The sequence below is a fragment of the Sparus aurata genome, chromosome 21, assembly GCF_900880675.1.
Source record: "Sparus aurata chromosome 21, fSpaAur1.1, whole genome shotgun sequence".
NCBI classification, from domain to species: Eukaryota; Metazoa; Chordata; class Actinopteri; order Spariformes; family Sparidae; genus Sparus; species Sparus aurata.
The window spans coordinates 15,834,100-15,859,280 of NC_044207.1; the positions used below are offsets into that span (position 1 = coordinate 15,834,100).

The 25,181-nt window shown below is 42.3% G+C and overlaps 2 protein-coding genes across 27 annotated transcripts in view; both read right to left on the reverse strand.

The window, feature by feature from the left end:
• Nucleotides 1–4,352: 4,352 nt before the first annotated feature.
• Nucleotides 4,353–7,138, reverse strand: LOC115573276 (zinc finger and BTB domain-containing protein 14-like). The gene is made up of 2 exons (XM_030403998.1): nucleotides 6,990–7,138; nucleotides 4,353–6,353 (listed from the first exon to the last, which is right to left on the reverse strand). Exon 2 carries the CDS (start codon nucleotides 6,328–6,330, stop codon nucleotides 5,158–5,160), a length of 1,173 nt encoding a protein of 390 aa, XP_030259858.1. The 5' UTR covers nucleotides 6,331–6,353; nucleotides 6,990–7,138; the 3' UTR covers nucleotides 4,353–5,157.
• Nucleotides 7,139–9,455: 2,317 nt separating this feature from the next.
• Nucleotides 9,456–25,181, reverse strand: part of epb41l3b (erythrocyte membrane protein band 4.1-like 3b) — a 58,635-nt gene continuing 42,909 nt past the window's right edge. For 8 of the 26 annotated variants that reach the window (XM_030401623.1, XM_030401616.1, XM_030401615.1 and 5 more), the window contains 13 exons: nucleotides 24,677–24,730; nucleotides 22,824–22,859; nucleotides 22,272–22,337; nucleotides 21,456–21,641; nucleotides 20,713–20,769; nucleotides 19,360–20,064; nucleotides 18,490–18,522; nucleotides 18,179–18,256; nucleotides 16,582–16,665; nucleotides 15,359–15,457; nucleotides 15,043–15,123; nucleotides 14,613–14,728; nucleotides 9,456–10,601 (listed from right to left, as the gene is read on the reverse strand). In XM_030401623.1, the coding sequence (XP_030257483.1) occupies nucleotides 14,618–14,728; nucleotides 15,043–15,123; nucleotides 15,359–15,457; nucleotides 16,582–16,665; nucleotides 18,179–18,256; nucleotides 18,490–18,522; nucleotides 19,360–20,064; nucleotides 20,713–20,769; nucleotides 21,456–21,641; nucleotides 22,272–22,337; nucleotides 22,824–22,859; nucleotides 24,677–24,730 (1,590 nt within the window). In that variant the 3' untranslated portion in view covers nucleotides 9,456–10,601; nucleotides 14,613–14,617. The remainder of the gene's footprint in view (nucleotides 10,602–14,612; nucleotides 14,729–15,042; nucleotides 15,124–15,358; nucleotides 15,458–16,581; nucleotides 16,666–18,178; nucleotides 18,257–18,489; nucleotides 18,523–19,359; nucleotides 20,065–20,712; nucleotides 20,770–21,455; nucleotides 21,642–22,271; nucleotides 22,338–22,823; nucleotides 22,860–24,676; nucleotides 24,731–25,181) is intronic. The other 18 variants (XM_030401619.1, XM_030401621.1, XM_030401628.1 and 15 more) reach the window with 14 other exon arrangements.

Below are 25,181 nucleotides of genomic sequence, written 5' to 3' on the forward strand. Positions count from 1 at the left end.
CAGGGAAAACAGAGGAGAGGGGAAAAGGGGGACGAGATGATGAAGAGGGAACTGAGAAAGGACGAGGATGTAGAAGAAACAGCAGGTGGGGAAGGTAAGGAGATAAGAGGAGGACCAGAGTGGTAAAAAAAAGAGGAGAGAGAGCTGGAGGAGAGGGTGAGCGGGCCTGGACTCCTCCTTTGAGGAATGATGCGATAGTAGTCTCTCAGCTGGAACATCTGGTCCGGCCCTGAACAAATGACTCCTGCGGGCAAGATCGCAGTGATCCGGCTGCGGCTCTCGGGCCTGAGGAGATGCCAGATAACCCACCCCTGCAGGTCGGACTCTGCAGGTCAGCAGTGATCCACAAAGACGCACCTTGTCTGTGGACGCAGCGGGTCACAGTTAATAAAAAGTGCTTTTATGTGGCCTGAAAGGAGGAAAGCTGGTCAGATGGGACCTCCTGCACTCAAGGTGATGAGTGCCACCCCCTGGGAACATTTCTCGGAGATCCTCCTGGCTTTAATGTGAAGATGAGCTGTTAATTGAGTGTTATTTCACAGTTGTGTGCTGCCCCACAAATCAGTTTAATGACCCCGAATGAGAGCATTTACGCAGTAACAGGAGATGCACAGTTGTTAGATGATTTATGCTTTTTTCTTTCTTAGGTTTAAGACGCCTCTGAGATCACATCGAGGATACGAAGCGTCTCATCAGAAGACAGCGGAGGACAGAGAGACACCGTGATCCTCAAGTCCTCTAATGTGAAGAAATTCCAGATGGTGCTCAAGAGGAGGACGACATCACAGGAGACTATAAGGCTTGTGAATGTCAGCAGCTCTGATTAAAAGCCATCCCGCTCGGGAAAAAGAAAAAAACTGCTGGCGTTGCCTTTCATGCCCATTTATCATATGGGATTGTTTGTATACAGTTGTTTTATTCTCCCCAAGTGTGTGTGTGTGTGTGTGTGTGAGAGAGAGAGAGAGATGAGATGAATGTAATTAAAGTTTTTTAATTAGACGCTGTTCTTTTCTGGGAAGCCTGTGGCAGCGCTGGGTGGAGCCAGAGTGGAGACAGGAGGTTTGTGGTCTGGCTGAGGGAGCCACGCCGGCCGGGGTAATGGAAACCGGGTGTTCACTGTACACATACACACATACATGCAAACAGACACACACACACACACTCGCGCCCACACACACACACACACAAACACACACACACACACACACACACACACTGAAGAGAGAATAAACACACACGGAAAGCCACATAAAGTTATGCAGACATGAATCTGAATGCACAGCCCCCACAATATTAATGTATACCACACACACAGACACACACACACACACACGCAGACACACACACACACACACACACACACACATACATAAATTCATTCATGTGACTACCTGCATTAAAGAACTCAGCCTGCTGACACGTGAATTCCCTTAATACTGATGATGTGTGCATTTGCATGCACATACATGCGTGCAGGCTCATGCATACATAAAAACAAATAAGGACTGACACACACACACAAACACACACATACACACACACACACACACACACACACACGGACACGCAATCACAATCTCATCCATACTGATGCACAGTCCTCACGCACAGGCACGGATGAGTACACGCAGGGAGGCACATGCATGATCGCACACAGTCACTCACCCCCGGATGTGCGTGCACACACACAGAACTCATTATAGATGCATATAGCGCACACAGAATGATGCACGCATGCACACTCTTCCCCCACCCCCCACCCCGCTCATTACACATGCCAGCGCACGCACACATGCGTGTGCACACATACAAATGCGCTTAGGCACATGCTTGAGCAAACACATACAAACACACAATAAGCCCTCGTCACTCAAATCCCTTGGCACGCACACACTTGCACGCACGCACCGATAGAATTCATGCACACATCACATAACAAACCACTCTGAAAAAATACACACACGCAGGCACAGGCAGTCACGACACACACCCAGCTCCAATCAGTCCAACTAGTGTGATACAGAACCATACCCTCCACACACACACACACACACACACACACGAAATGCAGAAAACAGATCTCGGGCATCTACTGACATCAGTGAGGAAAGGCCTGCCTTTTCCATGAGACACTGACGTCAGTTTTCCACCAAACTGTTTCGCCCCAAACTACAGGCGATCAAACTCTTCCTCTGTTGTTGATCAGGGCGAGATGCTGCTGAGGATGTGCTCCCTGCACACTGTGAGGTCACAAACAGGTAGAGACCAATCCCATCTACAGCATCTCCGTCTGACTGCCACTGCAAACAGAGTGGAGACTGTGAAACCCTGATACGGCTCTGGCCTCCCTCCAACCACTACACTCAGATGTATGTAAATATATGGAAAACACTGAAGTGTGAGAGCGCATACATTTCACACAGTCACCATATGTGCTCCGCAGTTGAGCTCAGCTCCCCACTAACTCTTATCCCACCGTGCCATCAGTGTCTCTCAGCACTCTGTCAGCTCTGGACCGTGGACATGAGCGGGTCAGACTGGGCAGCAACAGGTCAATCACTATGAACAGGGCACCATCTAGTGTTGCATGCAGAGTATGAGAGAGCTGCTCACAAGTTTTTGTCTCCATGCTGACACACAGCCATGTTGGGTGTGTGTCTGCTTTCTTTAAGTGTTTTCACCCTCATTAAACAGAGCGGTTGGTTTTATATCCAGAGTTAAACTAAAGAGCCAAAAGCAGAGCTGAAGGAGCCCAAAGGTGCAGTGGGCTTTGAGGGTTGTTGTTGGTGCTGGTGGTGGTGGTGTGGGGGGTGGAGGCAGCAGATGTGACTGTTTGCACAGTCCAGACTTATACACAACCCGAGTCCTGAGGCAGTGCTGTGTCTTAAAGGCTCATTCTTTAAATATCAATTTGTTTCTTGATCATCTAAAAATTTCATTCATGTTCATTGTTGGAAAAAAAAAATCCATCACAACTCAAATTGCTCCTTTGATCCAACCAGCAGTGGATTATCACATAAAACAAAGAAACACAGAAAATAATCGTAATAAAGATGCTGGATCTGGAGAAAATTAGGATTTTTTTTAATTTATTTTTTTTGCTGGAAAAAAAAAATAACATGAAATCCCTAATTCTAAGCATCTTTGTTGTTATAAGATGCCAACTAAATAATCTGCGACTATTTTGATGTAATTTAATTACTTTAGCAAAAAATGCTTGAATTTGAATTTCTCTGTACATCTTTGTTTTCTCTGCCACAGAGCTGGTTGGACAAAACAAGAAAGCTGAAGATTTCACCTTGATTTCCTGAAAACTGGGACATTTTTCACCATTTTCTGAAACTGCAAACAACAATCTATTGGCGGAATAATCATCAGCCGCTGCCCCAGTACTGTTCTGTTGTCCGTGGTGTGTCTTTGTCCTGAAGTTGTCGTTATGCAGACGAAACACCACCAAATACAGGAGCTTTACAAGCAGCATGTCTCTGAAAATGTCCCTTTTTTAACATTTAAAAACACTTTAACATTCAAATATTCGGTCTTATCATGTTCCTGCACACACCTGCGGCTCCACTCTGGCATGACTGTTGACACATCATTTTGAACCCTTCAGGAATTAACATTTAGATTTTTTTTTTTAAATCAATTTAAATACGTAACGTTTAAACATCTTGTCTTGCATTGAGCGACCGTTATAGTCTCACTGTATGTATATCACTGGTAGATAATTTTGTGCTTAAAGGTGGAAAATTAACTTTTTTAATGCGACCATCTCAACAAGGCTCCAGACTGTTTCACACTGGTGCGCCTTACTTTCTGTTTTTGGTGCACGCAGTAATACAATTAACTTCTTCACAAACTGCGTAAATGGTGCAAACGTTTTCCCATTCACAGCCAAACAAACTGTCACGTCCAGTTAGTGTCAGGAAAAATTGTTTTACATCTGATCTGCTGAACGTAAGGTGCACCGGCGCGACCAATGAAAATGTTAAGATGTTCCGTTGCACTCCACAGATTTTGGGTGCATGTGAAACCGAAATTGTCACACCTTGGAGCCGCACACAAACCAAATGTACCCAATCTGACCAACTTAACCAATGTGGTGACTGAGGAAGACTTTGATATTGTTGCCATTTCTAACCCCCGTTTTTAAAATTTTTTTTATTAAATGTAGCTGTTGGTTGCATCTTTCTAAAGCTTTCACGCTTTAAAGATCTGGAACAATGATCTCAGGTGCTTTTTAGGCTCGTCTGGCTGCGTGACTGACACCTCCGCTGTATAAATAAATCTTCAGGATACAGATCCTGCTTCCTGAACGCCTGTCAACACAAACCAAACTTTTCAAAAACCAATAAAACACAGCAAATGGTGTTTATTGTCAAAGTGTAGGAGTAGGACAATGTTATATGTGCATAATTCATTATTGTGTACTCTAATTGTGCAACAAACTAAGCTACAGTATATACAGACATCTATCATTAACTGTTGATAGCTGGATGACAGTTATACTGTATAACAGTAAATCTAGTTGGCCGGTTGCTTGGGCAGGACAGCCGTCACAGACAATCCCTCACGGGCCCAAGACTTTGGTATCATCTGCATCAAATGCAAAATGGTGACTCTTACTCTTACAGTGTAATATCAATCAATACAACTAAACACATCCATTAAAAACATCCACATGAATATACTCAATGCAACAAATGTTATGCAGAAAAATCTCCCCCCCCCCGCCAACTCTGTTTCTCTCTTTTATCTCCATAAAATCCAGTAAAGGTTAAACAAACATTTAAATGTTACATATCCCATAAAAGTAAAAGAGAATAATGTTATGAGAACCCCCAGTCTAGATAGCAACGATGCCTTGTGAAAAATAGATGTATAGTAGAGTGAACTAAACATTTACAGGTGGAAAGAAAACATCGTTTTTTGACATAACTCTTTAGAATAATAATACATCCCCACAGTCTCATGAACATGCTATGAACTCTGTTACTCACTCCGATCATTGTCCGTGTGATCTCAGGCCCTCAGCCTGTCACAGGGTTGTGGTTGTGTCAGTGTGTGTGTGCATGTTTTTGAGTGACTGCTCTGAAAGTGTGTGTGAGTGTGTGTGTGTCATAGTGTGGTTTGGTGTGTGTGTGTGTGTGTGTAGGCTCAACAGTCCCCTGAGTTGTGCGAGTGTGGCCCGGTCTCCATTTTCCAGTCTCTCTGGTCGGCGGCTTCTGCCTGGCCGTGCTGGGAGGCGGCGGGAGACAGGGACATCTGTCTGCGAGGGTTGCCGCTGTGCATGGTGTTCCAGTGGCGCTTCAGATCCGACGCTTTGATGAAGGCTTTGTCGCAGGAGCCGCAGTTGAATGGCCGCTCGCCCCGGTGCTGCCGTTCGTGGTCTTTCAGGTGGGACTTGTGCTTGAAGGCCTTTTCGCACATTTGGCACGCGAAGGGCCTCTCGTTGCTGTGGACCCTCTCGTGCCTCTTCAGGTCGGGGCCCCTGATGAAGGCCTTGCCGCACACGACGCAGCGGTGAGGCTTGAAGCCGGAGTGGATCTTCAGGTGCTCCTTGAGGTGTGCGGCGGTGGTGAAGGCTTTGGGGCAGTGCTCGCAGCCGTAGGGGCGGTTGGCGGTGAGCAGCCTCTCCTTTTTGGCGTTGTGGTCCATGGGCTTGGCGCCCGCGCTTTGGCAGGAGCCGTGGTCGCGGTGGCCGTACAGCAGGTACTCCAGCTTCATGTCGCTGGAGGATGAGGAGCCCCAGCCGTGGCTGTGAGGGTCTTTGCTCATGTTGGTATTATAGTTGTGTGGCTGGGACACGTGGGAGCCGCCGGGCCCCATACTGTCCATCCCCTGATCGTAGAAGCTGTTCTTCCTCACCTCCTCCATGGCCAGCTCCTTCAGAATGGCATCCTGAGCTCGCATCCCGTGGTCACCCGGAGCCTGGTTCTCTCGGGTCTTCATGTTGGTCAGCTCGCGTTTCTGCGTGCACAGGTTATCCAGGAAGTTGATCCCCAGGATCTGCCCCGACGACATCATCATATTGATGTCCTTCTTCCTCACCGCGAGCCGGGCTGTGTACATGTAATTGAGCACCTCCTCGAAGATGTCGGAGCGGATGAAGTCCAGCTCCACGATGGAGTTGTCCTCGTCGCTCTGCTTCTTGAACAGCTTTTTGAAGTAGTTGCTGCAGGCGGCCAAGACACAGCGGTGCGCCCTGAACTCGATGTTCTCCACCACCACCACCACATCACAGTGCTCGCCCTCCATCCTCTGCTGGTTGAGCATCTTCAGGAAGGTGGCTTTGTGGTCATAGTCGATATATCTCAGTAAATCAGACATGTTGCACGTCAAAGTGGAGCAACCTGCAGGAGAGGAGAGGAGAAAGAAGGCAAGGGGTCAAATCGTGCGGTCTCCACAACACACCGGGCATGAAAGTTAAGCTGCACAGCTGAGGGGTGGAGCTCTATTTGCATGCCTGATGGGAGAATCCATGCAGGTCGAGTAAAGAACAAACACTCGCACGTTATTAAAAGGACAAACATGCAATTAGCCGTTATCACATTTGTTTACAGATGACGGTTAAAAGTGCAGAGCGTAAACAAAAGTAGCCGAGTCAACCATGCAGAAATCCTTGAGGAAAAACACACGGCGGGCCCTACAGCACTGAAAGCCGCAGTAAAGCTAATAAAAAGGATAAACCGCGAACACAAACAAACACACGCACTTTTCTCAACTCAACTAAAGCGCTTTAACCGCCGAGCTGGCGTGACAGTCGCGTTGCGTGAGGAGAGGATAACCTTAGCAAGAATATTTCACATTTCACTGCGCCCAGCCATTTTGGTCAGCAAGCCTCCATTGGCATGTTTCTGGTGTCTTTAAAGCAGTTAACAGGCGGCGGGGCGCGCGGCGGCGGCCGGCCGGGCCAATGGCCGCTCCACGCCGCGCCGTTTTCCGCGCTGCTCGCGAGCGACAAAGAGAAAAGAGAAAATGTTTAATACCCGAAGCCTGAACGCGATCCCTGTGTTGTCACGCAAGGTAGTCGACGACGATCCAGAGCTGTCGTTTTTCCTCTTCCTCCTCTTGTTGTGACTGTTGGGCTCCACAGGAAATGTGTCGCTGTTCTGCTGCCACCTACAGCACCGGAGCAGGTACTCCGCACAGATCCTCTACGAGCGAGGAGAGGACTCACTCCTCCCCCAGAGCGGTTCGTCGTCGTATTAAAAATAAATAAATACATTAAAAAAAAAACATCCAAGTTTTGTCAGTGGGTTAGCTCGCTGTACAAAAAAAATAAAAATAAAAAAAAGATAAAAAAAATAATACATGCATTTTCTATTTAGACACTTAAATTCACTTAACATGGTTCACATAAATAACCACCTACTTCCAATTGCATTAAAGGGGCACTATGTAGTTTTTGGAGAATAAATTCAAACTCAGAATTTTAATATTTACACTATTAATGAGGTGAAAACAAAAATATATTTTTTTACATAAGTGAATAAAAAAAGTTGTTCTCAGAGGAAAGTAAGGTCCCCAGAACACTGTTTGAAGCTAGAAAGGTGGCAGGGTCCGCCACATATAAACACAGGAAAACAGTATGAATCTGTGTTGTCCTTTAAGGACAGCTTGTTCATTCAGTTTTTCAGTCATGAAAACAAAGAGAGTTTGTTTATTTACTTTGTTTAAGGATGAAATAATCATTTACTGAAGATCTTTCTGATTAAAACGTATTTCTCAAAGTTGCGTAGTGCACCTTTAGTAATTAAATATTTGTATGTGTCTCTGAAGTGTGCATGTCATCTTTGATAAAAAAAAAAGTCATCGTATATATATAATCTTCTTAAATAAACGTACTACTTTCAATATTTGCGTATACAGACATGTTTGTGTTTATTTAGTGGCTTTATTTTCTATTTTATCATTTATTTTATGCTTTGTTTTATTAAGGGTATTATATAAGAGCTACTTTTTAACTACAATAAGTTAGCTTTATTATTGTATTATATTTGTCATCATCACTAATGCAATTCTACACTATGATTATTTGTGTGTGATGTATCCTCATTATTTTTTATCTTGAACTTTTATTTTCGCTACAAATACATTGTTGTATCTCTATACATACTTTGTGCATCTTTCTTTTCTTCTAAATCTATTTCATCGTGCACAAAAAGTGCAAACACAATATGTAATGCCCTAATTTCATAGCGCATTTGCACGTTTCAATCAAACAAATCTTTACAATATTCATTACAGCACTCGTTCCACCCTTACATTTAATTTCCAGTATATTTATAGAAACCGGATTTTTACTTACTTGTTTGTACTTTATGGTTAAATGTTTGTTCAAACTCCCTGTATGTGTAGGCTACTTGGCCAATAAAGCTGATTCTGATTAATATAAAACATGAATATAAAACAATCTGCCTTCCCTTTATGAGTAGCTAAAGATTTAACTTTGACTAGAAATGTCTTAAATCCCCTGATAACTTAAGCCGTAGCTTAGTTTTACACAATTGACATATCGTATTTTTTAAAGACTTCTATTTTATTCAAATCAAGCTGTAGCCTTTGATCGTTTCAGTTTCATCCTGAAGACATACTGGCAGCCTATTAAAACCTTCACTTACAATATAACACATGGGCATACTTCCAACACATGCCCTAAATGCAGTGCAATAACCATCACAAACACAGCAGGTCTTCATTTAGTCGCTTCAATAAGTTTAAATATATTATCGATAATTCAGGGAATAAAGATTTAAGAGACATCAGCGACTGATTTAAGAAGAGCTTCCTTTTTTTTTGTGCAGCCAGCAACAGAAACAGAGTGAGGCCTCTTACCTTTGGCGTCTCTCTGACGCACACGCACGTACACGGCGGGGCGGGGCTTCAGCAGCCTGCGTGCCTTCAACATAATTACCTGAAGCAGTAAAAACCCAGTGAGCGACCCGAGGCTATTTCTTTTAACAGATACATTAAGTGCTCAGTGTTCGGCCTCATGAATAATACATTGATCGACTACAATTTACAGCTGTTCCATATATGTTTATTTATTGTAGCCTTAACTTAAGAGTCTAAACTTAATAAAGATTTTAATGATCACATGTTCATCAGGTTATTTCAGTGCCTGAGGATAAGAATTCTGTTCTGTCTCTTATTCCTCAGGCACATGAATCTTAACATTTATTTGTCGATTGTTTTAATTTTTTTTTCCAAAGGATTGAACAAATATATATCTATTAAAAAGAAATATATATATATGAAAATGTTCCTTACGAATTAGCAAAAAAGCTATTTTTCTGATTCCGATTCAATCCATTAATGGGTTCATGTACCATAGCATGATTACTCATCACAAAATCAGAACACTTTCATTTGAATTATCAGAGAACTCAAGTCAGACTCTATCTGTAGTGTTACAAGACATCAAATCAATAATCATTGTCCAAGGTGAGACGTTTTAGCGCTGTGTTCAACATTTTTTATTATTTGAGAAGAATACAGCAAATTAAAAACAAATGCATTTGCCACTTTTATTTCACCAGTCTGAGGAACAACATGGCTGTACACAAACAGGAACTGGTTATTCAGATACAGTTGAACAGATGAGGGAAGTACAGTTGACGTGTTTAGGGTGAGGAGGGTGGTGGTAGTAGTGTGGGTGGCGGCGGCAGCGGGGGGTTTGACAGATCTCTCTTGGCTTTGCATCTAATTCGGGCAGAGCTCGGCAGTCTGAGCCCTTTGCCTCACAGTCACACAAACCTGGGACTGCCGGTCATCTACCCTTGGGAGACATTCAAAGCCTGCACAGGCACATTAAAATCTACTTCTTCTCGCACAGAAATCTTGATTCCTTGGCAATGTTCGCCCACGTAAAAGTGTTGAAGTGGTTGAATCAATCGATGAAGAACGATAAAATACTGAATAATGATCATAAAAAGGAAAAATGCAATTCAAGTAGACGCGACAAAAAAAAAAAAATCAACCGTGGAAGATAATTTGCTATTGTCCTAGGAAAGCTCCGATATGTACAGAACAGGGCTGTAGTGACTTATATAGTGGCACACCTGACGGAGAATCATCGGCTTTGTTGGAGTGACGGAGGCAATGCTCGCTGGCAAATGAGGGTTGGCACTTCTACAGCAAGGTTAAATAGTGTATGCTCCCTAACATATACAGCCTACAGCGATTTAGGTGTCTGGAGTGATGGCTTTATTTCATAAATAAAACGTTGCTACAATAATTATTCTCAAGAATCATAAAAATGCATCAAAGTCATAATAAGGCAGTGAAAGCAACAGGTCTGCTTGCTGCACACGGGGGAATCGGCGTGCAGATGAGATCAAGAACTGCTTGTAAAATCGTACAGTTTTCAGTATAATCTTTGCTGTTCTTGTATGATAATGCAACATTGCGTCCTTCTCATGCAAAATGCATTTATTTGTTTTGCAGGGGATGTTTTTTTGCGACTAGCGGCGAGCTACAGCATTTGGAGAGTAAGGAGCCTTTTTCTAGTCTTCTGAGAGTCCCGGAGGAATATGTGGAGTTCTGGATGTTGTTGGATTCTGGGAGGTTGAACAGAAAACAGCCCTCAGTTGTTACTCCTGGAGGAACAGAGGGAACAGCAGTCAGTGCCATCCTGCATATTTAATCACATCTGAACCTTCAGTGACACACTGCACCCAGCCACAGAAAAAAAAAATGAGCCTCATATAAAAGGTTATGGCAGTTTTGCCCCCGTAAATAGATGCACCGAGGGACTACTGGCTTACAAAAATGCACAAACACAACATAGATACACACAGACTTCTTGAGCACTTTCTGGCTACAACTAACAATGCTTCCCCAAAAATAGATGCCAACTATTGTAGTATCTATTAAGGCTGGGAACAGAGGCAGTGAGTCAGAAAGGCTGCTGTCACAACTGAAAAACCAACAAAGAAAAACCATCATTCTCAATCTGTAAACATGTGGTTTTTTAAATTAAAATTTTAAGTCCATCAAAATTAAAAACACGACGCACACCACGCTTTCCTGAAAAAGAAACCGCTTTCTTGCCTGAATCAAAGAGAGACAGAGTGGGAGGAATAGTTTCTTAAGACGGAGGTGTCCTGGATTTCTAAATTGGGCCCAAGATGAGGAATTAAACATAAAACTACTTCATGGATCTATTATTGTGAGTTAAGATTTTACGAAAATAATAAGTATTGGAAGTTCAAGATGAGAGATTATTGATGTTAAAGATTACGTTCCAAAAATGATTCTCACATTATATACTATGCGTTTTGGGTTGTTTATATTTCAAACTGCAGTTATATTTAAAAACGTGACGTTGAGATTATTGTTCTGTATCAAGGCTGTAACAGTAGCTGCATTTACATGGAGCCTAATTTTCTGATGATGATTTACAGCCCAAACGGAATAAAAATGCTCCATTACACACCTCCAAATTTCAAGCGGCCTCAGAGGTGTAGTTTAAGCCTTTTCAGAAATAAAAACGGTTCCACTTAGACGATATAACTTGAATATTTTCCAGCTGCAGTCTCTCTGCACGTGACCACCACCTTAACATAAACACGTAGAAGATGGCAGCTTCTAAGGTGAACTAGTCAACTGCACAAAGTTTGTTTTTAACAAAAAATCTCAGAGAACTTCACACAGCCAACGATAGATATCCATCTACAGGACAAGGAGCTGCTCAAACACGCGCCAGAACAGACAAAAACTGAAACAACTGGCCTGAAATCTTTGATCAGCATGAAGGAATATAATTTCAAACTGATATTATACATTTTACAGGAGCTACTTCTTGTTTTTAATTGGGTAAATGTAAAACTATAAGCAAACTATTAAGATGTCTTGTGTTTCATTGTAAAAAAACATTTAATCTGATATCTTCTGAAAATTCTTGGCCTTCTTCTTCGTGGCCTGTATGTTGCGATGGATCAACTACAATTTGGAATATCAAACACAGAGAAGGTAGATATACTTTACAAACAGGCCCTGAATGCACCATGTAAGTGCAGTCGGACGACAGAAGCAAATCAGTCGTTCTGACAAAACGAAAAAAAAATGTAGAATTAAGTTTTAAGTTTTAGAAATGAACTTTTCACTGTTTGTGTCTTGTTCGGGGGGCAGGACTGATGGTGGACTGTGGTAAGGTAGGGTTTTATTACATGTGCGTCTGATTAAAAACTGAAAGTAAGTGCGATGACACTGTGACGTAGTGGGGGCGCTGCAAGACTGTGGATGTTTGTATCACGGCTTTGGTCTCGGTTTCACAATCGTAACACCCGTTTTCTGCATACATGTCATCTATGGTGATTTATTAGTCATCAGTTACTGATCAACTGATTGTGTACAGTGCAGCGAAGTCACTTCCGACTGCGCCCTGATAAAGGAAGGATGGCCTAAAATGTTTGGTGAAGAAGAGGTGAATGATGTATTTTTAATTTTGAAGGACTTCCACTCTTCAAGCTCACACTGGTCTGCACCTCAGTGACGTCAGAATTTTAACTGAACTTTAACTTAACATTTTTGAAAATGCTACAAAAATCTGTGTGTATCTACTGTGGAAAGACTTGAGCATCCCAGAGAGCAGAGAAGAAACACTTGGTATCATGTTAATAGTCAGGAACAGAGCGTGTCTGACACACAGATATTAGATAGCACACTCACACACATACACACAGGACTGAGGGCAAGGCCGCAGAAACAAAGCCAAGCATTCCCATCTGGTGAGTCACGCAAGTACACACATGCACACTCGCTCATCCCAAACCTTGCGCCTTGGGATCGTTTCAGTCAGAAGCTAGTGAATAACAAGCTTCAGAGCCAAGAAGGTGATTTAGAATAAACTGGACAGTTTTCTACACACGAAATGTTTGAGAGAAAAGGTGGCGAGGCTGGAACGACATGCTGTGGTGCGATGGAATGAGAGGTTCCCCCTCACGCAGCTCCACACCTGAAGTAATCCTCACAACACTGACGGCAGACAAGTTCAAACACAAATGGCTGCATTTGTGAGAATTTGCAGAAACGCTACCACAAGGACTGCTGACCTAATTTATTTTTATCCAAAACAGAAGGGAAAGTGCAACTGAAAGCAGCAGTATGTCAGTTTCTGATGCCAGTGTCCAAAAAACACAGTTTGAGCAGCTCATGCTTTCACCCCATGCACAAAAATGTCTCTCTCGAAGAACTATTGTTATTATCTTTATTGAAAGCTTGTTTTATACTGAGATGCAATGATTATTGGATTAGTTGTTGGCCTTTAAATGAATTGTGAACTATTTAGATAATCAATTAGAGTCATTTAAAAAAAAAAAAAAAAGTCAAAATTCTCTAATTCAAGCTTCCTAAAAGTGAATGTGTCCTGGTTTTTTCCTCCTCTTTACCAGTAAACTGAATATCTGTGGAGTTTTTAACAAAATTAGACACTTGAGGACATCACCTTGAGCTTTGGGAAACACAGTGATCAATATTTTTCATGATTTTCTGACCAAACAACAGATTGATTAATTGAGAAAATAATCCAATCGTTAGTTGCAGCTCGAGTTTGATCTATTATTGAGCCTATAATGATGAATATTATATATTTATGCAAACACAGTCAGATAGCAGACGGGATAAACTTAATTTACTGATCTCCTACATTACTCAAAATAAGCGATATGGGTGCACAATCACTAAAATATCCCAATACCCCTAACTCACTTTGAATCATGTACATGCAGAATAATGTTGATATTGATGACTAATCCGATATCAATTTTAGTTATATAAAAGATCAGTTAGATTAGCATAAAAGTCAAGTGTGCATAAATTCATGTTTTGCTGCAGATGTAATTCGTAAAATTGATATAATTGGTAATTTAAGGAACAGTTCAGTTATGGTTTATGATTTATCTTGTTAGAACAGAGTTGAAAATAAAGCGAAGCAGCTCTGTGCTCCCTCAAGATCAGATTTCAGTAAATCCAGACGGAGCGCTCTGAGGAGCAGAAGCCGGTTCAGCTGGTATTTAATCGCTCATCACTGCCGGTGTCCTTTGTGAGGCTTCACAATGTAGACAAAACAACGTGTGCAGAATGTTTTTTGCAGAATATTGCACGACATGCAGGTACAACTACTCCAACATGAATCGTTTGCCACCACATATTCTTATTTAGGCAGCACATATTGTGGAAAAGATGAGTGTTGCAATTTAGATCTTCTCAATTTAGAGAGAAGTGTCGTATTCTGAGTCAAAACATGTTATGTTTCTGTCCAGCAGGGGGGAGTGTTGCAGCGGAATTACAAGCGATTGCATGAGACTGCCAGGAGCATTACTGTTAAGGTTTTTAAGCCTCGTCATTACGCGCTGAGACTGTAATATCCGGTCCGTGTGCAAGCACGCATCAGCCGACCTTTTCCCTGCAGGGGGGGAGTGGAGCTGGAATGACAACAGTGTGATGCATTAGCTGTAAGTGCTACAGAAGCAGGGCTGTCTGTAACCAGTGAGAAGAAGTGCTGATGGGAAAGCAGCATGCCCAAGAATGGAGACCAGTCCTACTAAATCCAAACCAGACTAAAATGGACAGAACCAGGACCAGGACTGGGGACCTCATTGTCTTACCTGGGTCAGTCCTCCCCCTCCTCTGGCGTGATCTCTGTCTCTTTATGTACCACTACTTTGGTCACTGACATGTCAGGATGCTGTTCTTTAGCCTCCTTTATGGCCTGAGCAAGAGCCTATGTACGGGAGTGCAGTGCCAGGAGGGATCACGAGGGGGAGACAGAAAATGGGGAAGGCGGGGAGGGAGCAGGGATGTTGCCAACAGGGAAGCCAATTTTAGTTACATTTGTCATACTTCCAGTCACATCACGAGTTAATAATGTTTTGATTAAAATGTCACACTCTGTATCATGTGGTTAATGTCCTGAGGGGCCACTCAGGTCACTAGCATTTTTACTTCGTGCTTCAATCTAGTTATTGACTTTACAGGCAAAGAAAAAATAATGAGGGTAGTGATGAATGGCATGAAAATAGAAAAGCTCTAAGACACCTCGTCGTGATCGATGTCTGCATCTCCTGTGATGACGATCCGTTTCTCGATTCTCGTCTCTGATATTCCTCCTTTTACCGTCTGACCGACAGTGAGCAGAGAGAGGACTTCAAATCAGTGCGCACACAAAAAATAAATGGCGACAAACATCATCTGAAACCTCCAATTAAACACACAGTTTATAAGTGCAGTCAAGTGCACTTCAATAATCAGTCTAAATCGTTAACGATACGCTTCCTGTCTACACTTTTTAATACTGTCTTTGTGGACATGTTGGAGTGTTACAAGAGCAAAGGCACAACAGATGAACTCTGACCTTTGTGATGTGTGTGGTCGTGGTGGTGCTGGTGGTTTCAGAGGTGATGGTCTGAGCGCTCAGCAGCACCCCGGGGTCAATGTCACCATTAGTGTCAACCTGAAGAAACAGAAAAAGACTCCATTTTGAAACTGCATTTTATATCTGTGCTCCAGATAACGTTAATCTACTCACTACAAAAGACTTATTGAGTTCATATCAAACACTATTCAACACTTATCTGCGGTAGCCTCAAAGCTGCATTGATTCACTGCGGAGCAAATCCTCAACAAGCTGAAAATATCTTACATGTACATAATGGCTCTTGTGTTAGATAACAATTACCGATTGCTTACACATCCAGTAGATAAAAAGCACAAAAAGCCCTATGGTGGTTAACATCTTTCACTCCAGCTGCTAAAAGCTGTACTGTGTTTACCAGCTAGTTGCCCACTGTGTCAGCCGTTTGAAGAGGCTGTGATGAAACGCTCTCCGGACCAGTGAGAAATCTGTGGTAGGAGTTTTTTACTCTCTGACGAAGGCTTGATGCTGAAATGCATCACAGAGTTTGTTTTTACGGTCTAACGTGACCATGTGGTGAGAATTAAGGCATTTCCCTATCCATATTTTCTTCCTCTCACAAACTTAATTTGATCCAGGAAGCACACCGACCCTTACATTATTTGATTGGTATATATTTAAAGTGGCTATGGTCAATATTTTTAATGTTTTAGGTGAAATGTCAAAGAAGTCCCTGACAATTATCACCTGCAGGTCACCTCCATGCTAGGGGTTTGGGGTTATACAGTCTCATTGTTTCTTTTTTTTTTAATCTGCAAATTTTAATGTTTATTTGACCATAGGCACTATTTTAAGCTGCAGAAGACATCTGTTTTCAACCAGAAAGCGTGTGTTCAGAATGAAGAAGAAGACCGCCAAAGTGAGAAACTAGCTGGTGAACACTGGAGAGCAGCACAAAAAGAGAGAGTAAATATTTGATGCAAGATTCATGAGGCGTACACTAATACAACTCCAAACTAATCTTAAATTAACCACTTAAAAAGGTGATAATATGTCAATGTGTATTCACAGATTAATTCTGCTGCCCCCAAGTGGCAAAATATATTGGTTAATGCAGCTTGAAAAAACAAGAAAAAAAAAAACAGACATTATTCCTTGATTACAATATTCATCACATTTCTGCAAATATGTCAAATGGAGGTAATCATCTGGTTCATACGTACTTCTGCAGACTCATAGGTGATAGTTTTTGTCTCTGTGTGGATCACAGGCTTCTCTTTGGTACTCGCGTCGACGGCATCAAGACTCTAATAGACAAAAAGGAAGAATAAGTATAAATGAGTTCACGCGGAGGGAGAACAGCAGCACCAACACCATCTGTGCTCTTGTTAAATCAGCTTCCATGTCTGAAACAAATCGTTGGAGGTGTTCGCTGTTAACTGTGCGTCTTTGTTCTTGAAATAGCTCCACACTGATCAAATTGACATAAATAAATCCCACATGCTAATAAACTAAGCCAAAGCCTGTCATTGAAGGGCTTAAATCTCTAAACGAGCATGCAGTCATGCATTAGAGTCCCTGATCCAGTGAAGGAGAGGATACTGGAGAATGCAAATCACAAGGTTTCGATTAAGTGTGTGCACCACATCTCATTATACACAGGTCCCCAGATCTGCTCTGCAACAAACTGTGAAGTTATCAAGTTGCGACACAAATCCATGCTTTTGGTCGAGTTTTGCCTTTGATTATTAGTGGTAGATTGTGTCGGCAGGAGTGGAGGATGGAGGTGGGGTTACAGTGCCATGGGGGAGGCCACTGGAGCTGACGCATGGTTACCTCCGACTGAGACACGGCTGGAGGTGGATGGGTGAGCGAGGTGCCTGAGGTCACTTCGTGTGGACTGAACATCTTGTCTTGTTCATCTACTTCTTCTTCCAGTTCTTCAGTTTGGACCATTTCTTCTGTCGATGCCATTCCAACTTCCCTCGCTGCTGACGCCTTTTCATCAACACCGTCTTCTGCCAGTTTCAGTTCTTCTTCATCATATTCCTCCTCCAGTTCTTCCCTCTTTCCATCTGCCTCTTCCTCCTCTGTTTCATCTTCTGAGCTGTCCATCTGTGCGTAGTGGTACTTTTCTTTTTCAAAGGGCAAAGGTTTGGCGGTCTTTTGTGCTTCATCCTTTGCTGGTGAACATTCATCCATCTCTTCATCCACCTCCTCAATATCATCTTCTAACTCTGCTGGAACCTCTTGTTCCTCGAAATACTGAACTTCATTGGAGAACTGGACTCTTTTGCCATCTACTTCTGTGCATGTTCCCTCCCCTCTGTTTTCAAAATCTGCTGCTTCCACTCCACTCTTCTCTTCCTCCGCTGACGGCATCTTATCATCCTTTTTATAATCCCTGATGTAAGAGGGAGCAACAGTGAATCTGTCTTTTGACGCCATTGCTTCCCCCTCCACACCTGCATCCTCTCCCTCCTCATCTATTACTTCCTCAATTTCCTTCTCTGCTATTAAGGTCAGCACTCCAGACTCCGGCAAAGCACTACAGGCAGACATGCTCTCATCCAACCCTAAATTTGTTGATACAAGCTCTTTTTCTGCCACTAGCTCCACAGATTCATCCTGTTCAAGCCTTTCAGATGGTGCATCACTTTGTGTACCTCCTAAACTACTACTACTGCCAATAACATCCTCTTGTAACACTACATCATCTAACTCCCCTTCTGCGGACTCTGCAGATATTGTTTTGACTGTGAGCTCCGCTGCAGTGTGCACTGGCTCTGCCTTTGCAGCCTCTGTGGTCTGGATATTCACCGTTGGCCCTGTTGACTTGGCTGGCGCCGCCTCCGTCTCTGTGGCAACCACCGCTTTCTCCTCCAGTTCGGCTGGTGCCTGTGACAAAAATTGCACCATTAGATGATGTTTTTGTTTCACTGTGCCAAAAAACAAAACAAAACAGGACAGTTCCACATCACACCAACCGCAGAGAGATGGTTATTCATTTTCAAACTCCCAACTGTGCACAAACCTGTAAGAATTACACGTAATAGGCACAAATAACTAAAGACAAAACATTTTTTTTAAATGTATTTTGAAATCTGCGAGGACCAGAGAGGAGTGGTCACCTTTTCGGAGGAGGGAACCCATCCCAGCGTAGACTGATGAGACAGAAGGATGAATGGAGAGGAAGGAAAAGAGAGGACAGTCAAACGTCACAGTGAACACCAGACAAAGAGCAAAGGGAGAAAGGGTGGAAAAACGAAAGGTCTGTAAATATTATCGTATGGATTGTATGGAATACCATTATGTAGCTCATTAAATCCGCTGAACCTAATGCCAAGTTGAACCAATCCTAAAACCTCAAACGAAAATCCGGTTTTAGAATCGCTGGATCCACCAGCAGCAAATTTCCCACTAATCTGCTTTTGAAAAGAAAAAAACTGTTTCTTAAGAAGAGCGAAATCTCTTTTTAGGTAGAGCCATACAATTGTTTTCCCTGACTCGTTACGGAGGCAGAGAGGGGATTTTGGAAGATGAGGTGGGGAAAGCTGCAGCGGTGGCACTGAGCCAGGGCTATGAAGTCACCGCTTTCAGGGAACTGATAAGAGCTGAAATAAAGGAATGGAACAGCTGAGCAAAAAACGCTAGAACACAAACAAGAGCCAGCCAGAGCCCTGATTTCTTTCCCTTATCAGCTGTGGGAGCCAGCTGCTAAGGCAAGGTGAGCTGTTTTAGCTGTCAACAAACTCAAAACAGTTGTATCAAAAAAGAAGCAGCAGGTTCGATTGCAACAGAAACCAGCGGTTTGGCAGGTGTGAGAGTAAACGCTGGGTGTTAAGGGACCGTTAGCCATGCACAGCGCTTGTTTACACTGTTGTTAGACTGGTTTGGCTGCTGCTGCTGCTGGAGGGAGGCAATGGGGGTAGGCTGAGGGTGGTGGTGATATGGAGGGAGGCAGCCAAATCGAGCTGTTGCTTTTAGTATTCATACAGTACCACTGCTAAGGATGTAGTCGAAACTTCAGACACTGTGATCTGAGTCAGGTTGGACTTCTGCGCCTCTTCAAAGTTGAAGATTTCGGTTTTCTGCTGCAGAGCATCAGAAGTCTTCATCTCTTTCACCTCTTTTATCGACATGTTATTGATCTCTGAAGTCTCTGTCTTCACCTCCTCAGAAATCCATGATGCCATGGCCTTTTTAGGCGAGTCAATCCCTTTAATCTGAGTCATATCATCAGTTTTTATCTCGATCTTCAGACTCTTGGCTTCTTCAGTTTTGGCTTCTATAACAACTGAAGTGTTGTCTGTAATACTTTCTTTCTCTTTAGAGGGAGACATTTCATTCTCTTCAGCTTCTTCAGCCTCTTCGGGGACTACAGGCTCCTCTTTTTCACCCACAGCACTTGTCTCTGTGCCCTCTTCTCGATCATCTGGCTCCTTCAAGATAATGAGAGTCCCTTTCTTGTCACTGATGGCCTGGGACACCTCTTGTCTGACAGCTCCGGGGCTGACCTTCAACACCGACCTCTCTGACACATCCTCCTGGGAGTCGGGTGTCTTCTCCTCCACCTCCCTGAGGGTCCCGTCCATGAAGACGTCGTCGTCCATAGTGGTTGACAGACTAATCCCGTGTGGCCCAGAGGAGGAGGCCAAATCTGTTCCAATGCTATCCACCACATATTTCACCAGATATCCTGCCGCCTGGGGAGACACTTGGCTTATTGGAAATGGATTGTTCGGGTTAATAGACAGAGGGCATCACACAGCCAAGATGCTGAGGATAAGCTCAACAGACTTTTAATCTAGAAACGACACACAAACAGACTGAGCTCCATAAGTACTTGGACAAAGGTGCATCTGGAAGTAGGTTTTAAAATTGTTTCGCTGCAAAGATATGGCAGCATTGTCTCTAATAGAGCTGTGAAAGTGAGAAGTAAAGCTTGAATATCTATCAAAAACTGACATGGTTGCTGTTACAGATTATTTTACCCCATGAATTTTCTCTTTTTTTGTGGCTGTATGCATCAAACTAATGACCTTTTTTGGATAATAATACTATTATTATTATACTAATATTATACTAATGTAATACTTTCAAATGTTGATTCTTAAAAAAGGGGTGAAAAATCAAAGCAAAGCTTGATTCAAGTTTCAGAGAGATAAAAAAAGGGCAGGACAATGAAATAAAGTGGAAAAAATATAAATATAAATTTTTAAGAGCCAAATTACCAAGACCTGTGCAAGTGTCCAGCTACATCTGGAGCTAGGTAGAAACGAAGGGTAAAACACAACACTGCACTCAAGAAATATACATTTTAACATATGAAAAAGGAAGTTGAAGCACTTTACCTCAGTGGCTTTTGGTTCCACCACCTTGTTCGTCTCCTCTCCCGCTGGCTCCTCAATCTAGAGGAAGAAAGAAAAGAAATGAATTACGTTCACACAGATTGAGATGGCCACAAGAAAGGACATGTCCAGCGTGACTCTTCCAATGGACACGATCCAGATCCTGAAGCAGAGAAATCAGCTTCTTTTCATTTCAGTCAGACATGTTTTGATGTCAGCGATTAGTCTTCAGTGACTTCAATTAGTGCTGCTCATTTGTCCTGGGTGAGTTGATCTGATTAGGTTACTAAACACAAGTAAAAGGAGAAACGCTGATAAAACTGCTTCGAACTCACGCATGTAATGTCACAGAGCACAACAATCATATTACTGATTAATGACTGCACCATCCATTACCGAGACAAATTAATATGTTAATCAGCAGCTGATGAGATCTTGTGAAGACATAAGGTGATAGACTTACTCTCGCAGTAACTCAGAATGACTTTCCAGATTAATTTACTGAGCCCATATTCTCCTTTAATATGCACTAAAGCAATTTTGGAATATAAAGTAGACCACACCAGAGCCAATTTAATGTAGAAAATATGGCTCTTGTCCCATTATGAATATACAATTTACTGCACTATGACTCATAAAGCAAACACTCTTGAGATCGATGTCTTTGTCAAAGCCCAAATCTCCTCGGTGATGTCATGCTTCACACACACATGCCGTCACTCAGTCTGCTGTGGACTGCAGCTTACATCCTGCGGCTCCAGCGGCTCTATCATCGGCGCGTCATCCGCTCTTGGCGAGCGCGCAGGGGACGATGAGAGCCTCTTCTCCCATTCAGTCAGGCCCGGCGTGCTGCTGCCCGTCTCCAGGAAGGAGCGCTTCAGTTCGCTGATGTTGGTCTGGTGCTTGACCATCTCTGCCGGAGACGCGGTGTCCTATAGTAGCCGGTCAATCATGACATAAGGAGATGAGGCCAGGAGCGGCGCGGAAGTCACGACGGCCATGCTTTATGAACGCAACGGTAGCTTGCATATCCAATGAATTGCCAAAAAACCCAAAACAAAAATGCAGTTCTGATATGGTCAACCAATGCAGACCTAAATCAACTGCATTTGTTAACCGGCCTGTTCAGGAGGCTGTGCAGGCTTCCTGTGCAACAGCTCACACAAACAGCAACACAACAGCAAAAAAAGTCCACCAACACGGCAGCTGCAACAAAAAGGAGTAGCAGCTCGTACTTAAATGCTAAGGAAGCATTTAGGACTGGCTTAATTCAATGATAACAAATGATTTCATGCACAGTTTCACAGATTTAGTTTTACAGGTTTAGTTAAACACAACACTCCCAAGTCTTGTTAGAAGTTAAAACCTCAACTGAAATAAGTTTAATTCTGTCGCTTCATTTCTCACGAAGGTTTATTTGGATGCTCACAGCAAGAAATCTGTTAGTTAAAATTGCAAATTTCTCTTTATTGGTAGGTTAGATGTATATGATATCGCTTAAGCATCTTCATACAAGAAGCACCTGCATGCATATCTCAGTCATGCATTGTTTTCTTACCAACCTCTAGCATCAGATTACTATGCTTGATAAAAACGTTTTCCCCTTTTACCCGTCTTATGAAACTATACTGTAAAGACAAAAGAGGGGAGAGGAATTGTAGTTAACGGTGCTGTACTGTGTCACATTTTAATTCTTGTTAGGAGAATCTGGGAGCTCTGTCTTATACGTTCTGGTACAATAAACAATAAAAGCCATGGATTAAAAAAACCTTGAAAACTGTGAAATCCGACTCATGGGAGCCCCAACAGAAACAGAATTATGAACACGACTCCACCATTTACAAACTGAAGCACTTGAGAAATGAGCTGGAATGACGTGTTTAGAAGCAGCGACAGCTTTGCAGAGGCAGTGTGTGAAGTGTATTCAGGCAAGAGTGATGGTCAGTCTGGTGTGTGGTGTGATAGTGAGTGTCAACAACAGAAGCAGTAGCAGGCAAACCAAGGCGGAGAGACGGCACAAAGTGACTGATGGCGGATGTTTGAGTAGCTCAGTGCATCTGGTGATAGTGGTGTTGTGATGCACTGAGCTGGGCCATGAAGCGAGCCCAGTGTACCTGAGTCCGCATCTCAGAGTCGTCATCCGCTTCCGACTGACAGCGAGCAAAGAGGAGGAGGAGAAGAGAACGTGAGATAAGGAGGAAAAGGGTTTTCATTAAGAGACACAGAGAAAATCAGGTGAATGGAGAAGAGAAGGTGAGGAAGGAGGGGCAGCAAGCAGACAAGTAAGAAAGGGGTAAAAGGATGGTGGTTTTATTAAGAAAGTAAACAGTACTGGGACAGAAATTGAGTGTCGAAGTGGTGTGATTGAGTCATAATAAAAGCGACTCTCTGAGTATGGAGGGTGTCTTTATCCCTTTTCATGAAAAAAAGTATAAGGAGTAGCTTTAACAACATGACTGCCAGCTGTAACACTGGCTGTGACTCATTTGCAGCTAATTTACCACCTGTAGTTGAGTGGCACATCCAAAGCCAAGGAGCCTGTCATTATCTAACTTTGTGCAGTAACAAGATGTGTAACAAAAAAAAAAAACCCAGTTAAAAGATGAGCACATCCACCATGCAGTAGTTCTACACTGTTTAAAAGTCAGTCCTGTATTCTGTAACAATTTAGACTAACGTTACCAGCTCTATCTTGATCTTTATTGTAACATTATTTGAGCAGGTTTACACTTCAGTTCACTCCAGCTGATGTTACCAGAGATAGAACTACTTTCGCTTAATAGTCCTCAACCTAAAACCTTTTAGCCTTAAACTTTAAAGCGAAAACACACCATCTGAAAATACAAACAAATATGTAAAGCTAAACAGCTAAAGAGGGCTTTGTTAGAATGAAATTACATTCTGATCTTTCATCTTTCCTACAATGATCAAAGGATACAAGGATGTTCAAGCTAATTAACTTCCCTCCTACAGTCAAGTATTAATTCTAAAGCCAAGGAGTACAGCAATAAATAACTATATTAGTCTTTTATTATTATCCTGTTAATCTTGTAGGGTAGTTTAGGCTAAAGTTTGCGGCTCTATCTTGTCAATAATCTAATGTTATTTCGGAAGGTTTACACCCCCATACCCACAGCTAACATTACCAGAGATGGCACAACTTTTATAAAAAATAGTTCTCATCTCAAGAAAAAGAAACTAACAAGCAAGTATGTAAGCTAAGCGGCTAAAAAAGGTTATGTCAGTATAAACTTACAGTCTGATCTTACATTTCCCCGTTCAATTATCACAATAGCCAAAAAGACTTCAGCTTTAGTCGCAGTCTTTAAGTTCGAGATTATGTTTGTTTGCATCACCTGCATATTTACAACACCTTTTATAAGATTCTCACTTGAAAATCAAAGGTTGCTGGCTAAAAAATAGAAGTCTATCTTAGTCTGAAAGTCCATGCCATGATGTAAATTGTATTATGTGTGGTGTGAGGATAAAAAAAAGCTTGACATGTGTTGCAACTTGAACTAAGAGGGTGAAGTTTAGACCAGGAAGTTGAAATAATGAACTGACAAAGTGATTGTTCTTAAACTTGGTTAAAAATCATGACGATGACTTACAGCAACTGAGGTAGTGGATGCTGATTTATCTTATAATATGAAAAGTAAACATCAGGAGGGAAAAATTAAAGAACTTAATGAAATTAAAGATTACATCAAGTCATGGACATGACATCAGGAAGACTTTGGCTCTCTATTTGAATATGTAGCCAGTGGAAAAGAAATGTTGATATAAGTATATATTAAGTGCATTTACAAACAAAAACAAGAAGTAAATGAGCACAAAGAGATGTAAGGCATGGGTCACATGCAGGACTTCAAGTGCACAAATGTGTGTTTTTTACACCTATGACTCAGCATGACAGTCTGCCTCTTTTTTTGTACATAAATTTAACGTCTTTACTCGCCGTACAAACCTCTGTAGCGGTCATCTCTCCATCAAAGGCAAAGTCAGTTTGTTCGCTGTCAGTCTGTTTTCACAAACAGACCAAAAACCGTTCCAAGCAGCAGACAAAGAAAACGACAAGAACCCAACTTGTAAACCCTTGAAAATGCAATTCATCATCAACAGAGATCCCCATAGCCACAAATGGAACGAATGGAAATGCACTGGTCGTTTTCTGTCAGCTACACGTTATCAGACACTACGCTACAGAAAAGGTAAGGAAAAGAACAACAGAAAGAAACAAAAAAAGCAAATGAAAAAATAAGCAAGCAAAACAGACTCAGAGGAAGTTTAAACCTTCGGTCGGTCACTTTGACATGTAAATTTGCTTTGGATTTGGACAGGGCTCAATCCTTGTGCATATATATATATTTTTCTAATTCATTACAACTCAGTAAAACATTTTCTGTGCTGTTGCTTTTCAAACAACACTGGATACTATAAAATATTCGATTTGATAATTTTGAACAGTAACC